Below are 19,275 nucleotides of genomic sequence, written 5' to 3'. Positions count from 1 at the left end.
GCAGAGTGCTCCTGTCCGCTGGACGCCCCGACCTCCGGTTTTTGATTTTATAGACTCACATCCGGTATGCTTTTAAACTTCACTTCCTGTTCTTTGACAACGTTTACAATTTCTTCTTCCTTGTTCTGCTTTGCTACATAGCTTTAGATTATATTTTTTTATGTTAGAAATTAAATAATATCACAGAAACTTATCACATTAAAAATTACGAAACATTAGTTTGTTTTGATGTAGAAAATTATTATGTTTTAACTATATCACACTGTCTTTCAGGTGTGCTGTAAAATCATCGTCCATTGTGTGGATACCGGAAGTAGATCCACTATCGTCTTCAATGGAGGAAGACTTTGTTCCAAAATGGAACGTTTGAAGAGGTCTATGCACAGCGTAACTACTTCCGGTGTCGCCTTGGTAACGCGGGTTGTTAGGGGCGTATGGTGGGTAAGCAGTAAACCTTGGCAGTGATATCGGGGAGATTGGTTCACGCCCGTCTGGGAAGAATGCATTTTGGTTCTGGTACACGTTCACCTCCATATTTGGTTTACTTTTAGGGACCACTGAAAAGAATTTTCAAAAAGTATATGTTCATGTCTGTCTAGTTGCAGTAAAGCTTTACAACAGCGAGGCCTGAAGACATACGTGTCTCAGTGTAATTGATTTAAGAGACTTTCGCAGACGACAGATCCTTCGCTGACTTAAATATTTCATCGTTAATTTGAAGATAAAATTTTGATATATTGAACAGCTGCTATTTCTTGTTTTGAGATAATATAAAGGTTGAAAGGCGATTTTACTTTCGGCTGTAATGTACACGTGTTCCTTATTGGCCTATTGTAATGTCTTCTTATCTATCGCACGTGCCAGACACGGACAGCGCGCGGTGAGAACGTGACACCGTTGTCTATTTCGTATTATCACCTGATACAAGAGATTTTTTTTCTTTATGAATATTATCTATCTCATAATGCTTTACACTGCAAATGATTTATAGGCATGTTTTTTTTTATATTCACACTAATCTGTTTTCCTAATATAACTGTTTTTGCGTTTCACTGGTCCCTTCTCTAAAATTGAGACAATATTGGCGGAAATATTGCTTCAGACCCCATGTAACGTCATTAACAGACGATGCTATTATAGCTTAGGGAACAATTTCAAACTCGAAGTACAGATATCTATGTACTGTTTTGTCGATATTTTAGCCTTGCATGTTTGACGTTTAAACGAACACAAATGAACTCTCTACAAGTAACTGAAGTCATTATCACGTGAAAAAAAATCAGCGTCCCCTATTTCTACGTTATTGTCAACTGTCGCCCCAGAGGAGTCGTTTAAAAACCATGCCCGCCTTTTGTGAAGTGGTTCTTTTAAATCTAATTTGATCTTAACTTCAATAAAACTTTTAATATCGTTGCCAACGAACGAAAATAAGCATGCTCATATCACCTTCGAAAATACCATGAATAGTTTTGAAAGGAAAAACAAAAATTAAAACAAAAACGTTCCCTTGTAGAAGGTGAGTTAACATTTATAGTTCTATCCCGAAATATGCCTTCAAATAAGATTAGATCAGCCTACAAAAAAAACATAAAACTGACAACGTAATGTACTTTGTATCGAGTACAACTGATCTAAGAAAAAAAATGAAAGTACACCCTTCGAATTTGTTAACTGCCTCGATCAAGTTTGCTTTCTCTGTTCAAGGGGTAGGAGCTTCAGACACAGTAAAAAATCACCGGTCAAGAACATGGCTATAGATTAATCACTAAGAACTCTGGATCTGCCATCGTTGCATGTTCAGCCTCTTTCCGGTTCACTTTGTACTCAACATGATCCCGCCCACTGTATATCCTCAACGACACTTTTCAATCCAGTTTTTGACCTTTGACCTTCCTCATCAACTGACTCACCTCTGCCCTTACTATAAGAACCGCCTCTTGGGCCATGAACTTCATCATCACTAAGGCCACGCCCACTGTCACTTGTATTTGTCTCCCCTGAAGTCTCGCTGTGGTTGTCATCCTGTAACTTCAGAAAAGCTTGGCTGACATGCTCCTGAAACAGAAAACAGAGCAGTAAAGAGCAGTGTGTAGGTGCAGCTTCAATCAGGATGTATGTAAAGTTTAACAAATGAGTCATTCAGTCGTTGTAGACATTGGCTTGGAGAATGAAATGTGCATTTAGATATGGTGTACTTTAATTTCATATAAAATACATTATTCCATCATGAATATGCATCTTTATACATTTGGTTCACGAAGAAGAGTTTAAAACTGCATTGGTATTTCCGTTTACGCATCTTACGGAAGATGTCGAAATATTCTCGTGTGGGGGCAATCAGCAACCTGAAAATATCGAGAGTCAACGTTTATTTAGACACATGCATGATTGGTCACTGGGTATAACAGACAGAGAGGCACGGCCAATTTCCTTTCGCTGTATGGGCCTGCATCCATTCTATTGGTACATGCATTTGCGCTTTGTTAACAATAGCTTCTATTGAATTTAAAAGACGGAAATGTTTTGATAACAAATCTCTTTCTGTTGCCTGATTTGTATTGATACATAATACCTTCAATGTAACACAAAAAAACTGGTGTTTTGGGGTTTTTGGCAGATTGTCTCTGTCCTGATCACAACACGAGCTGTAGATGCCAGTTTCTCCAATAAAGAAACACAACAGTATTAAGTGACTTTTAGAGCTGTCGTCTGCTAAATCTCACATCATCACTCTGATTAAAACTCAACACATTATCATGACCATCTCAAGGTTCTTAGGAAGACCCTGACGGAGCTAGGTATCGACTTGTGTAATTAATACCGGCGTTTAAATGTTATGGCAACTTTTATCCCAGATAATGCCACATGGCTTTCATTTGCCATCTGTAACGATTAGTAGTTTATCTAGAAACAAAAATAAATAAACAAATAAAAACAGTTTTACAAAATTCGCATTGCCATTAAAGTCGGAACGCAACGGATACACAAGAAAGACGTGTGTAATTGATTTCATGTGCACTACCTAACCAGTAAGCTGTGTTACCGCCGTGCAGTCGTAATAGGTCGTTTGCGGGGTTTTAGAAATATTGTATTTAAAAACAGTGATTCGTATACTGCAATGTTATCTTACCACTTTAAACGAATCAAACTTAATAGCATCTCGAGTAAATTATTCACAATCGAATACCCGTACTTCACATAACGCTGTTTTACGATTTCAGTGAGATTTATGTTTGGGTATATATAAATTACGTACAACTTAGGAGAAGAAAAAAAAATTAAACGGAGATGAGAAGTAAATTCTAAACTTCTCAGTTAGACGTTTAGCAATTAGTCTAATAGATGGCCCGCTGTGTTTCTTGGGAATCGTTCGGGCAATATCCAAGGGGAGATTACTCCATTCTTACGGAATGCCACAGAAAATAAATATGTGGCAAGTCTCAAGCTGGTGGGCATTTAGTAGGATTAAACACCTGTTGTTAAAATCATTATTTCTCATATGATGATTTCCTGAAATACATTTTTGAAATCACCGGGTACATGTAAATGTTTTTCAGCTATTTCATAGTACGTTCGAGTTTCAGATTTAATTTCATATAAAACATTCCGCAACATAAATAAAAAAAAAGGAGTATTCTTGGTGTAATTAATAATCTGAATTATTCATTACTAGCCTCTAGTATATAATTCCTTCTCCAGGTTCTGGAAAATCTCAAAAACATACATAGTTATGCTTGCGCTACACTTGTTCACCTGCACCCACACTCTGCCACCAGGCACATGGCTTCGATTACAACAGAATTGTTAGCTTGCATACATTATAAAACTATTCAAATTTCCTCTTCAATTCATGAGCTAACAATTCAAACTAAAACAATTAAACATGATTTTGATTAAAAACCAACGCATCTGATAATAAATACATAACCACTACATAAAACATTGGAATGATAGGGAACATGGATTTAATTCTTAGTGATTAAGTTTCTGATGCTTGTTCAAGGTTCAGAGGTCGTTTAACTATAACTATATAACTATCACAAACGGGCACATGTGGCAACCATTTTCCCCCTATTCCTCTGGGCTTGAATGATAATCAGTGATGGTTCGGCCTTGAGAATATGTTGAACAAATGAAATCGATAATGTTAAATTTAAATGTACATATTTTATAGTTTAGCTATTGGTCGCTTGGGACTCAGATTTACAAAGAGAGTACAACCATGTACGCTCAACCCAAAGCCCTAGGCAATTTTTTCGTTTTCTTTGGTCCAAGAAATTCCTAGTTAAGATATTCATATGCTTTATAGAAAACAAATATGAACTTGATATTTATAAAGCATTCGATTTCGGATCAGGTGGTAATCGGTAAATAGCACATGCGAGTACATCGCCGGAAGCGGTTAATCGGTGTTCCGGTTAAGTGACTCCGCGATGGATAAACAAGATCTTACCCTGGGGAGAGACAATCCATCACATGTTTGCCCTCGGGACTCGCCAGGTAGAACGAACGGACGTGTCATACTGTTTGTACAGGTCAACAGATATTCAATAGCAACGGTCCAATGTACCGTTATATTTAATACCGATCTAAACTCGTAATTTGAATTTCAAATCCGGAAAAGATATGATAGTTCGTACTAGGTGATTCCATCAAATATCAAATAAGACAATATTGATTTGTGAATGAAATATCGCCGATGAAATGTTTAAATAATTCCAACTTGTTTTGGTGTGTTTGCTTTATCTCGACATGTATTTAGACGTCAGTGTTTTTGCCAGTATTTTAGTTGTCCTTTGATCCATGGTGGAGCCGATATAAGCCATGGAGTGATACCACAATCCAGTCCAGTAAATTTGAATTAGTTGTGATTTCGGAATCTGGATTCCGTACTACGTTTACTAACTACATATTGACTTCTATAGCATCATTTTCTTATGCAGAATATGTAAATCGAAAATCGATAATGGAAACTAATTTCAATCGCGTTCGAATATGTTTTTGCCTCAATATAATTGATCTTTCCGCCTATTTGATGTTTAGTTGGCAGTCAAGACTAATCCAGATTTCAAATGCTGATCACTGTACACGGACTACTAGACCTATGAATTTCATTGGTCAACCTTCTTTTTACTAATTTTAACGAATCAGATGATCCCGATCATGTCTTAATTGCATTTATAGAGTTCATATTTTGGACCACTGAGTCAGTTCGTGCGAAGCATCCCATCCTCAATATGACCACATAATGTAAACAGTTACTCATACAATTACACCAGGTCATCACTATCAGGACTAGGATGTACGCACATGTTACCCGGAAACCCGGAACCAAATTTGCTCTCAGTTAGAAATACCTGACTTATTTGTACACTTCTGACAGGAACACCTACATTATGTACTAGATTAATGCGTACACAAGGAATGCACAACTAATATACAGGTCGGGAGGCGTACATATTTGTCCGGAATACCTACTAGTAGGTTAAAATGAGAAATTTATACATGAAACATAGGCTTATGTTTGCCTGAAGGAGTAAATAATGTATACCCCATCCCATACCAACCAGATAATCATATCGGTGTACTCGTATGACGGGGATTAGTAACCTTAAATATGGACCGGAATGCACAGTGCAGAACCTATATACCCGAAATCAGATATGCACAATAAAAACTTAACTAATAGCTTGGCCGGAAAGCGTTGTTATTTTATACTGAATGTGTCCGGAATATTGGCGACGAAAAAAAAAGTAACGTGTACAAACCTGTTACACGTAATACAAAATTTGATATATATGGATATGATTGTGTACCCAAAAGCCGCCCAGAACTCATCAATAAGGATCAGAAGACTATTTTAACAAACAATTTGTCCGGAACGCAAAACTAATACGTTGGTTTCCGTACCCATAAATCAACAGTAAATATAGGGACAAACAAAGTGACGCAGTCGGCAGTCCCGCGCACCTATTTCCCTAGCGACGGAATATGTAGTGTCCATAAAGTTAATTCACTGTATGTTTCAGTACGTGTATTTGCATATTTCGTTTAGCGTGGCATTTTCTAGGAAAAGAAGATTAGCTGTAATGGGGTAATAAAGTTAATGGCGAAGTTCCGTTGTAAGCTACATCTCGACAGAGCACTCTACAAATTGGTTTAGACTATTTGTGATATTAAAAACTATGCAGATAACACATTTGCCCAGAAATATGCGCCATGAGAAGTAACAAGTGAGTCCGAATGGCTATACCGGCTGGAGATTAGGTCCTGTTATCGCATACATAACGCTCGACCCCACAGCCATTGGCTAATTAATACGGGGTGATCGCGCTGTTTAGTTATAAATTGCAAGACGGAAGCATTCCCGATACATGTCCTTCGAAAGAGTGCATCCTAAAATGTCAGCCAAGTAACCATCAGCACAGAGCTAATTTCGTCAAGGGAAAACCCTTCTACTAAAACAAAATCACTTTCAGTTTCCTGGGTCTGTCCCTGTATAAACTTAATTTGAAATCATGGGGAGAAGTAGTCAATCATAATAACGATCCATTACCATAATAGCAGTATCAGTGGTCAGATGAAACTGACCACTCCCTCCAGATCGTAATTGCAACTATTTCGTGTTTTGTCTCACGGAAATGGGCGATAACTCACACAGGGTGGCGCTGTCTCACCAGCCCGCAATGTGATTGGCTATTGATCTGTCGTAAGAACGTGATTTATACAAACCAATTTCATTCTTTATTAAATGAACATCAGACGGTATCAATTATCATTTTCATCCTTGAAGGAAAAAAAAGAAATACAGGAAACGTGTAACTGCATCTGTGCCAATTCAAGGTTGGTATGAACCACGTGTGCTCCCGCCGGACACGTATAGCATGTTGACACGAGAGAACGGTCGACAGTCGCGCGGATCTTACCTTTCATATGGCGTAACTTCCGGAACTCGTCTCGCAGATCGCGTAGCATTTGTCTATACAACTGGTCAGGAAATGTTGCTGTAGAGGTCACTGGTATGTCGACAGCAAAACGATGTAACAATATCTCTTTATGCATGACAAGTCTGCTACCTATAAAGTGACCTTCAGTCATTTCCATTTATTTAACCTATAAGAAATCTCATTTACATACCGATTTGTAACCGTGTTAAACACAATTAAACCGTTGTATATCGAATTGAACGTTATTCTAGCCATAACTTGATATCGTGCCCCGTCGCTTGACACTCGTTGACTACCATTTTACGCCGACAGATCGATACTAAGTATATTATATTAGGTGTTATTCAAGGACGCGAAATAATTCCCTATCAATTTACAAGGAACACTAAAAAAGACATGCATTTGTTTTGTCCGAGTAAAGAATCTGTCAGTCTGGTGGATTTTTTTAAGAACTGGCGGTACTAAGATGCAGCATTTCTTTTGCACGTAAAACTAAATTACACCGGTTAATGGTTTACGGAATGGCGTAATAATTGTTTTTCTCCAAAGAGCATGTACTAATGCTATTCGTGTTTATGTCGGTGATATTACACTTAAATGAATTTGTACGGTGCTAGTAAAAATGTCGAATCGAAAATTTCATTATCTGGAACACTGTCCCCTTTCAAATGCATTGTGAAGTCACTTTCTGTAAGCTGAAATGAATGGCTATTTTATTGTTTCGTGACACAATTCAATGTTTAAAAAACAATCATAATCGAATTTTCATTTTATATACACATGAATGTATACTATTTTTTCTTTAATTTTATTTGTTAAAAAAATTACTTGTTGAACCATACGGGATACTTTGTCAATATGCATAAAAACACAAACATACACGACCAAATATATCTTACGGACAAAATATTGAGTTTTATTGCGATAATTATACGGGTAAGAAAATTTACGTTTCAATTTACTTATTTTTGAATATCAAATAGTAGAAGAGGAGAGGGAAGAATACCGGATGGGTCAAACCGTAATTGCATAGCGAAACATATATAAAAGACCATAGATAGCATTTTGAATTGGATGACAAGGTATAATAAAAATGGTTAAGACTGATAATCATCAAAGAAGCTTCCAAATAAATGTCTGTTCTTATGTTGCGACTGTCAGGGGAGTCCATATATCGTCAGCACTCCACAACAAACCAAACACTCGTTATATAACCCAAAATCGTATATTTCGTGTCGAAAGACTGATTAGGATAAAAGTGTACGATTACTACACAAAAAACAACGTAAACACTTTTAAAGGTAAACATTTAACAAAACAGGCGATTATAACAACAACAGAATCTAGATTTTAATATCAATTTTGAATTATTTTTTTAATTGAATATGATAAGGAAATATCGGATTAAATGTGTAATTCTACAATTCTGATTTTCAGTTAAGTTGACAAATCATTATTTACTGGATTTCTGGTTTCCTATCTTGGTACTGACCTAGAAAATGACAAACTTTTAAAATATTAATACCAAAGATACTCCACACAACGTTGATAGACGCTACTAGCTCGTAAACCTACAATCGATCAGCTCGCTAGCTTCGTAAAACAATCTGAGCAGGCCGTAAGGATTAGTCTCCGGTGTTACTTTTTAGTGGGATATCTGTGCTCAACATATAAAGATACATGCACGTGCTCACGGCGTATCCACACACATGTTCGTGGTACGACTCCGTCGTGAGTGTTGCTTTACAAGTTTTGTTGTATACATGGGACTCGCAGTAAAATATATATATGTATTGGTTGCGTACCCAAGGGGATTTTTTGAAACACATATTAAAGAATGTTCGTGCTCTAACCCATATCTTTTACCGGGAGCAAACATCGCTCGCATCCCCCGGGGCCCAGCAGACAATGATCCCTGCCAATCTCTACCATCTCTGGTCTAGCCCGATTCAATGTATAAATCCTGTCGTTACATGTTGTATGTACCTCGGCAACATCCGGGTCACTCAACTATGACCGGTTCGCGTGATTTCGATCAGGATACAGCGGCTGTACGTGTTAATTACATGTACTTTCCTGCTTTTATTGCATAATAAGAGTAATTTAAGACACACGTGACTTTTTTGGTGACATACATGATCCCCTTTTAAAAAGAATTCCAATTTAAGAAATTCATTTTATTTCGTTTAAAGTCAGAAATAATTTGATAAATTAAATTAAATTAATAAAATTATCACTGAATTAATCTAGACTACTATGAGGGAGCAGCAAGGGAACGACAGAACGGATGTCACCATTACTCAGAAACGGGTACCATAGACCGGATGCACCGTTTCAGAATTATGGGTACCACAAACCGGATATTACCGTTATGTAACTATGAGTTCCACAGACCGGACACAATGTAATGAACACCACAGTCCGAATGTAACTGTTATAGAGTAATTCATACCATAGACCGGATGCCAACGCTGTCGCTATTGAATTATGGGTATTCCAGACCAGATGCCATCGTTATGCAAACATTTTTAAAACAGACCGGATGTCAACGCTGTCGCTATTGTATTATGGGTATCGCATACCGGATGGCGCTGTTATCTACTTCATTTGTGATTCCCTGTTACACGTACTCGTACGTTTGTTTATAAGACACTTGTTTATTTCTTCTCCTGAATGCATATACAGTATACGTGTTACTCTGCCGTTCTATGAGACAACGTGGTTACAGAGAAGATCCATGAGAAGAAAAGTTAATCGATAGCTGTTATTCCAAAGATATCTATCATTAACAAAAACATCTAATGGGGAACAAGTAATTTAATTTGTTATCTAGTTTATTCTTAAATCTATCTTGTTCTTCTTGAACTCATTTGAAAATTATCAGGCTTACTTTATGATACTGAAATTTGTGTAAGTCATAAATATGGGCTGCTTTCCTTTGCATGGCTTATAGAATAGTCAAACTAATTTAACATTTCATCGATGACCTTGATAAGACAAAGTCAAGGTCAAGAAGTACGAAAGCACAAAATCCATGCAAATATCTCAATTATTAATTAATACCACGTTTATTTCTGTGATATTTTTGGTCCCCTATCACTTTAAAATAATTGGAATAAATAGTCGCCTTCTTGATCGCCGTGTCTATATAAACTATCACTTAGCAACACTTTAAATCCAAGCATCATCTGACAAGTTCTAACAAAACGAAAACGCAATTTTATTCATGAGTCTAATTTTAGATTTGTATCGAAATATTCTGTTCATTTGTGTGTCTTTTGTACAATTCTGAAACTGCGCGTGCGTGTGTTGTCAAGGATGGATTTGAACTGAAAATAATAATTCAAAAGAATGAGATTGAAGTCGTATTTTATAACTTCACCGGGAAACAGATGTTTTGTGATTCCTATTTTTTTCTCTCTGAAGATTTATTCGCGTCATTAATTCCATTTTTAACTTTTCCTATAATCAGCTGTTATAAATGGAAAAGTTTTGAAAATTCTATTAATTGCGATTAATACAGTATTTGTATTTATCATTTTAATTTGATATCGTGAGAGAGGTTTATAAAAATTTCGGGAAAAAAATGATCAGTTGGATTTATATACAGAAGGAGCTCGTTAATAAGGCCATGTTTGGTGGATAAACAGAATCGTGTTAATATCCAATATTTTTTATATAAATCGTTTCGTTATTCCGAATACCTTGATATAAATGTTTTACATGTCGAATCTTCATTTTTCTGGACAGATGTATTTATTACTGATTTATAACAAGACTTTGTTAACGAGTGAAGATGTCCTGACATTTTTCAACAATATTCGCCTTCAGTTAACCGGACATTTGTGCCGATATTCAGTTTAACTTCGGTTTGTATAAATTATCGAAAGGTTTATTGAAATAAACTTATTTTCAGGTTCACATATGATGTGTTTTGATCATTTATGTACTGGGTTACAAAAACATTGGAAGAGACATTTTTCGTCTTTTGTTTTACTTTGAAACATTTTTGTTTCTATTGTTGAAAATATTCAAATTAAGGAGAGATTGCACTCACGCTTTCTGACAGTAAAAACATAATTAAGATATTGTAGGGATCATTATATTTCGACCTCATGACAAAGAAATATTCTATTAACCAAAACTCATAGGAGTCATGCTAAAACACATGACCCGAAATGCAAATACATTTATATAATAATCATTTAAGGGTTTCTGCTCAGTTACATTAATATTTCTTATGGTTTTCATTACGAAAGACATGATCCGAAACGAAAATAGACAGGGCGAACCTTGTTATACACGCGTATCTTATATTTCCATTCGTTTTCATTATTCATTGTGTTGTGCTTCACTCTGTGCGATTACGTAATCCATTTCAATTCATTACCTCCCTGAAATACCGATATTGTAAGGAAATGGTACATTCCAATTCTCACAGACTGATGAAACGAACATCTACTATATAGTATGATTGATACACACTTAATGAAACACATACTGTTTGTTTCACTCCATTTCAATTTCGCATAAATGCATACAGGGCTATGATTGTTCATAAAAATATATATGGAAGTTCTTTTCTCATTATAATTGAAACTTTTGGGCGGTTGATACGCATCACAGAAATATGGTCATTAAATTTAATCGAAAACGGAAACGGAAATTATACGAACGCGCCAACGTGAAACAATATGGTTGGTAGATATTATGGATTGGCAGATCAAAACGAAACGAAACAATTTTCCGTATATTAGATAAACTCGAAGTTTGGGATTTGTTATTTTGTATATCATGAACGTTTGAAGTTATTTAACTGTTACAGTATTACGCATGAACCATGACTTTAGGAAAATTCCTTTTGATAATAAAAAGATTAGTCAAGTTTTTTTTTCTTTCTTCTTTTTACATTCACAAATCAATATCACACGGACATTATCACAAAAGTCGACAATGAAGTAGGTTTCACATAGAATGAAACAGACGTCTGAAACGCCCATAAACAATATAGACCTCACCCATCGATAGCAACTGATCAGTGGAGGATATGGAATAAGTATTTCTTACATTGTAATCAACATTCAGGATATTGTTTGCAAATAATAAAAATTAACCTAAAACACATTTTTATGACTTAGTATATTACACGATTACTTGTCATCTCTGTCATTGCAAACGTTTGATAATTACATATACAGTGAGTAGCTAAAACAACACACAAAAACAAATGAAACAAATAAAAACAAAATATAGATATATATAAATAATAATAGTAATCCGGATCACTAGGAACCGTTCCGTTCGTTGGTTCTTCAATTGCTTCTGACCGTAACACGTTCACATCTGACATGTACTTCAAAGTGACCTAGATTCGTTTGATATATCAAGTTTTACCTAAATTAATCAAATTTTCCTGGGATAAGCCGGGCTGACTGAAAGAAATCCGTAACGTGTTCCGGTGTCAGACGGCGGAATGGCAGGTTTTCCCTGGCGTTAGTTTAATCGGATTTACCCTTCTCTATCTTTTTGATTTATATCTGTTTTTAAAGGGAGAATAAATCTCATAGTCATGATAGAATACCGACAAATATATTAAACGCGGGCCTCAGTGTGTTTTTTAGTAAGACTCAACAGCTAAATGCATTTACCACAAGCCCTGTCATCCAGCGGTTTCAATTAGAATCAGACAAGATTTACTGAGAACGTGACAATCAACATTGACGCCCGTGTGTCAGTGGACAAATTACGAGGTGTTTCTGACCATCTCCTACCCTTGGGCATCGAAAGCAATTACCCTTACCCACGGGGAGGTGTTTTTTGCGGGTGCTATAAAGTAAGGATGAAACTCGTGGGGTCGAGGAATGTAAATGGTTGATACTTCATGAATACATCTCGTGTTTCACCTCTGCTGATAATGACGCTTTCTCCTGGTGTTCAAACCATCAACCCTATGCAATCAACCCTATTTATTTTAGTTTCGAACCATTGCCCAGGAACCGGGAGGCGCATTCGTCCGTGGATTGTTGACACAAGAGATCCTGACACTTGGATCAAATTTTTAAATGCGCATGCGTACGCAGGAGTCGATAATGACGATTCCGGGTGTCCGGAAACCCCTTGGCTGTAGACGCTATCACGTCGTTTCACGCGAGACGCCTATTACGTTGAAGTACTCATTAACACGACGAGTTGTCGAACCTTGGTGTAAATATTGACCCCGTTGTGCACATGATATTGTGCCAATTGTGTAAAACTTTCAGCGACATATCTGTACTATATGGCAAGTACGAAATGTTCACACATTCGTTGAAAACGCAAGACAGAATAACGTTATCTATCGAAAAGTCTTAGAAGAAAGCAGAAAGCAATTATAATTCTAGGGTTGGGGTAGGGGGCAAGGATATAGAAGTATTGCGGTTTACACAGTACGAGACACTTACAAATCGTCAATCTGTATATGCCTTTAAAAATATGCAGTGAATGTATCTTTAAAATGATCCTTCCCGGTGACAAGAATAATCACAACAAATGGGATTTACCGGGCACGTTTGTAACCGTCATAAAATACTGATTGGCAACGTATTACTGGCGACGTGACCAGGAGAAGAGATAGGACGTTTACCAATTAATGTAGTAACCTACTTTTTATATCAAATTTAATACAGAGGAAGCCCTAATGATGCTATTTAATTACATCGGAAAGATATTGAGAAAAAAATTATACGGGAAACGAAAAAGCGCATGATTTTTCAAATGTATAGAAGACATTCCTTGGTGTTTTCGTCTGAATTTATGAGATATCTTTGAACGAGTTTCAGATTAAAGAATTACACATGTCGGAAGTAATATTTCAAACTGATAAAACGGTTTTACTATAATTTATCTTAGGGGTTTTTTATTCGTGCATTCAAGTTCAATATCATATTTCCGTGTAAACATTTTTGTAATCTTTTGTCAAAGAGGCAATAAAGCTTATATGTATCATTAACCAAAAAGAAAATCTGTAGGTCGAAAATCTTTAGAAGAATTTATTTCTGGTAATTTCTGTAGAGAAGTTTTAAGTCAAAATCAAGATCTTGTAAAATCGATCATTTTTGGCAGTAAATTTCAAAGCAAGATACAAAACTTATATATAAATTGGAATTTTGACAGCATTGTACATGAAGTTTTTTGTGCTTTAGGCATACGTTGGTAAACGTGTAATTCCAACTTATACAGGGAAAAGGCATTTCGACCGTCAATGTACATTCTGAGTTATTCAGACATGTCACACTTCAATAAGGCATATATATCACAAAATATCATTTCGTTGTCATTATATGAAATGTACACGTGAGCATTACATTCAAACGGATGCATTCAAATTAAGTCATACATTTCTGTTTCCGATTAAAAGTGTCAGTTTCAGTGCGTATATATATAAATCGGTTCAATAATAGGATCTCCGCAGGGCGATAATTGAAACTAACACCTCACAAGAGAGGTTTGAATTATTTTTAGAAATGTCCGTTACATTTAATACGTAATTGACAGACACAATGAAGGTCATGTGTATTTCCCTCGTCCCGGAAAAACAATTCAGGAACGTAATACCAGAGTTAGCACGACAATAAAACAACTGTAAAAACCTTCTCCGGTTATCGACTGAAAATTGCCTCGAATGCTAAAGCTGTGGCAAAGCAGTGTTATTACGTGTCATAGCTTCAGGGCATTCGAATGTTCAGGAGCTCGAAGTGAAATATTATCTTGTATCAAACCTTATCCCGTTAATATCTATGAAACCTCGATGAAAGATGAAAGGAGGACGATAAGAGACGGAAAGAAAAATTTTAATGAATATACGCTAAGTGGATAAAAAACCAGCAGGAAATGTATTCTAAGTTATACGTATGTACAGAGGTTGCCGGGGCAAAGACCGAGCCATTTCGCCCATCATGCTTGCCGCGTTTGATATTTAGACCTGTTTATATAAGATATAGTATATGATGGACGAGAGCGTTGATTGGAATATGATCTACGTGGCACACCGTCTAGTGTAAATAAACCCGTTACTTACTGAGAACGAAAATGATCTTCACTCTTAAATTAAAACTATCAGTTCATTTTTCCGTTTTTATTTTCTGTTGTTCAGACAGAGCTAAGACTAGCTTTTTCAGAAACCACTCATGTTTATATCCATGTGATTCATAAAATATCCCAGATTTGAAGATTAGACATTCGACATAATTCTGTTTCGAACGAGTAAATTAGTGAAGATGTGTATCTGGACATTTCGTAAAGGGCCGTCTTAATACAACGCTCTCTCACATAGGATAACCTATGATATTAGCGGATCGCTATCTTGTATACCGTAACCACGAACATTGCGATCCGTTCGCTAACAAAATTCGATGTCACAATGTTATACCGCACTATCTGTTTACCCTAGGGTCCTAACTTTTAACATACCAGTAAAACTCGTTCCTCTATGTATACAACAGCGGGAAATAGATATATCTCTCTATCTCGACTAATATCACGACCCACTGATCGAATCATGTAGTTTGCCAATGCCTAGACAGTTAACTGTATTCACAAACAAGTATTGGATGCAACTGGACGCCAAAGTGGCACAAAATGATTCCAGTCTGTTATTTTAGAATGACATCTGCCGTGTCAAGATTGAGCCGCACTGTAGGTAAAAAATCCCATAGTTTGGCCTTAGAAACTTGTACGTATACAGAAGTAGACCGGTATTGAATTTTCCCCTCATATGCAAATGTTCTTTAACTGCATGCTTATAATTTTCATAGGTTTTTGAAATGTTTTTATTGTGTCAATCATATAAATACAGAACAATTTTGACAGAAACTTCTGGAAATCGAACAGAGGTTTTAAATTGCGGAATATTTGAATTAGTCTTGTTCATGGAGAAATGCTTTAATAATTCGAAGTTTTTGCCGAATTATAAAATGCAATACCGTTGAGGAAAACTGACATTAAGCAATCTGCCTTCATTTTAACATCACAAGATTGAATTAAATTGAATCCTTTTTGAAATTGTAATTAAATGCATATTTGTAAGGAGCAGTTGTAGTACCTTGTTAAAACGCGTCCTTTGAGATTGTGTCACGTGACGTTACAACATCGGAAGCAACTGCACAAAACTGTGACACGTTAATAGCAAAGTCAATAAAACACTATTTCCAGGTTTTGCCGTTTAACTGGCTATACAGATAAAACGACACACTGTAATTTCAAAGCAGGAAAAATGTCAAAAACGATCGTTGGAGAAAAATAAGATTGCCGAAGAGAGGAGAGAAAAAGTAACATAAAGAAAAACATAATTAAATATTAAAAATGATAGTGCATACTTACGCCATAGGAAACCTGCTTTCCCGCTGGTTTATGTCCTTTTTCTTCATAATATGTTTCATCAGAGGGAATTTGTTGGTCAGGACTGAAAGCAAAAGTCACTTCCTTCCGCTTCCGCTCTAGCTCTGATATTACTTCCGCTACCGGTTTGTTAAGGGTCCCGTACGTGTTGTTTGGTACCCCGGCAAGACCGTTAGCCGTAATGGGGTCAGAGGTCGGTTTTCTTGACCTCTCTTTATTTGTATCTATTCTTCTTAGTATACAAATAACTAAAATTATTCCTGTCGATAGCACTAAGGTAACACCAACTAAAGAAACAACGATAATGATGTTGATGTTTCTGTTTGAGCCTAAATTGGTCCCGATGACAATTTTCATCGTCTGCCGAGACCTTCTTGGCGGGTCCCCTTGATCCGACACAATTACATTTAGAGAAAATACACTTCCACCGTATAATTCAACACTTTTTTGTAAAATCACATCTCCAGTTTCAGAAAATATTCTAAAATAAGCCGTTTGATTATCACCATCGAAACTGTAAGACACTTCCCCATTCAACCCTTCATCCGGGTCTTGCGCACGCACCGAGCCAATTATACTTCCGGGAGGAGTTCCAACTGATATCACTATTGTATTATTGGTATAACTAGGAAATATGATTTCGGGACTGTTGTCATTTTCGTCCTCTATAAATATTTTCACTTTAGCTGTACTACTCAAAGTCGGACGTCCGAGATCGGACGCCATTACCTTGAAATCGTAGAATTTCTTTTTTTCGCGATCTAGCTCTGATGTTGTTTTTATAATGCCATCAGAATACACAACAAACGGAAGTGTGCTGAAAAATGGAGAGTCCTCAGCCAAGGAGAAAACGACTCTTCCGCTGTCTCCTTCATCATCATCCATGGCCGTTAACCTTCCAACTATAGTCCCTGCCTGACGATTCTCTTTGCGTTTAAATATAAACAAGTTTTCTAAGAATTGTGGCTTTTCATCATTGACGTCCTCCACGGTTACCGAGACAGTCGCCGTACCAGACTTTGGAGGACTTCCGCCATCGATGGCGAGCACTTTGAACATGAATGACGACATCCGCTCACGATCGAATACGGCGTTTGCGCGAATTATACCTGTATGTGCATCGACTTGAATGACAGTATCATTTGAATGCAGTAAACGATATTTGACCTCTGCGTTTTGACCTTCATCGTTATCAGTTGCAGTAACTTGTAAAATTTCCTTGCCGATTTTGTTATTTTCGTCAATGCTAGCAGAGTATGTCTGCATATGGAATATTGGCGGATTGTCGTTTACATCCAAGACTTCTACGAAGAAGTTGGCATTAGAAACAAGCATCGGAGTACCACTGTCTTGACAAGTGACTGTAACACTATGGCGGGCGAGTCGCTCACGGTCTAGAGCTTGAGACACAAGCACTTTGTACTCGTTTACTTCGAGTATTTGTAACTCGAAAATTGTACTATCCAAGTTACACATGACGATGCCGTTATGTCCAGAGTCCTGATCGAGAACTGCAACATGTGCCACTGTGGTTCCGAACTCCGCATATTCGGAAATCCTTGCTACGCCGTTCGTCAATAGTCCTAGGACAATCACCGGTGGGTTATTTCCGGAATCAAGCACAGTGACAATGACGTAAGTTTGTGTTGTCATTGGTTGTTCACCACGGTCACCGACCTCTACGATAATCTTATACGACGTTCCGCGGACATAGGTCAACGGGTTAATTAGAATAAGTTCCCCAGATGTGGCATTGATGAAAAACAAGTTTTTTATCTCCTCTGTCTGGTGCGGACTTAGTCTATATCTCACCTCACCGTTACGTCCAGCATCAGGGTCAGTGGCAGACAGGGTCAGTAAAGTACTGCCCACAGGTTTGTCCTCTCGAACTGTAAAGTTATACGATTTACTACTCAAGATTGGCGCGTTGTCGTTGACGTCAGTCACGTGTACGTCCACTGAGAGGTCTGCAGTTTTGGCGGGAATACCGCCATCTTTTGCCACCAGTGTCAACTCATATAGGTCACGTGATTCGCGGTCAAGCAACCCATCCACTATAATACGTACAGCAGAAGTGCCGTCCAAATTCTTCACAAAATCAACAGAAAATGGGAGATCTTGCGGATGAAGCATATAACTTTGTATCCCATACCTGGCGCTGCGGTCGGCGTCTTTAGCGCCATCTACAGTAAAGGACGTTCCAGGAAGCACTGATTCCGGAATGGATAGCGTTTGAGCAGTCTTCGGAAATATCGGATAATTGTCATTCACATCATCAATGTATACAACAATGTTCAACTTTTTAAAGTAGCTTGTTATCGCTGATTGAGCAGTTACTTCGATGGTCAGTTTACACTGGTCAGTGTATGGACATATCTCTTCCCTGTCCAGTAGGGACGCGGTGTACAAGTTGCCCGAGGTCTGATTTATAGTGAAATATTGGTGATAATTACCTGTACTGCTTGCCAGCACACTATAACGCAACGTCCTATAATCACTGTCGCTCACGTTCAAATTCAGATTCGAATCCAGAGCCACATTTCCAATGAACATTCCTCCTGACTGTTCCTCTGGTACCCTGTAAATAATATCCGTACATAAACATACCCCTAGGAGCAAGGCCAATACCACTCCCGTCAGAACACCCATATCGTCTGAGGAGGTCCGATTCAATCAAATGTTTTAAAGCAATCCACATGCACTTGTGAACTGTGCCATCACGCCCGCGGTAATTGGGGATTAATTTAACACAGCGCTCGGCAGGTTAGCGATCCGCATCCATCTGTTTGGTCGAAGAATTCCGGTAGTCATTTTTCGTCCGGTCTATAGAATTCTGGCAAGCTGGAATCACCACATGGCCCCTGTCAATGTAATATTATATCAATATTTGTACACACTATTGGCTGTGAGTATTAAATCACGTCTGTATTATTATTAACTGAACGTTGAAAGT

General features: G+C 37.3%; 1 protein-coding gene across 1 annotated transcript; it reads right to left on the bottom strand.

Moving 5' to 3' along the window:
• Positions 1-252: 252 nt before the first annotated feature.
• On the bottom strand, positions 253-18,971 carry LOC132562918 (protocadherin-9-like). Its single transcript, XM_060227697.1, has 3 exons — positions 16,305-18,971; positions 1,911-2,055; positions 253-557 (listed from the first exon to the last, which is right to left on the bottom strand). Exons 1-3 carry the CDS (start codon positions 18,969-18,971, stop codon positions 253-255), a joined length of 3,117 nt encoding a protein of 1,038 aa, XP_060083680.1.
• Between the last annotated feature and the right edge of the window lie 304 nt (positions 18,972-19,275).

This window comes from Ylistrum balloti, unplaced genomic scaffold (assembly GCF_031769215.1).
Source record: "Ylistrum balloti isolate Yb309-2 unplaced genomic scaffold, AGI_CSIRO_Ybal_v1 Utg369672, whole genome shotgun sequence".
NCBI classification, from domain to species: domain Eukaryota; kingdom Metazoa; phylum Mollusca; class Bivalvia; order Pectinida; family Pectinidae; genus Ylistrum; species Ylistrum balloti.
Note: the sequence above shows the minus strand (reverse complement) of the source record. Positions and strands in the feature narration are given on the sequence as shown.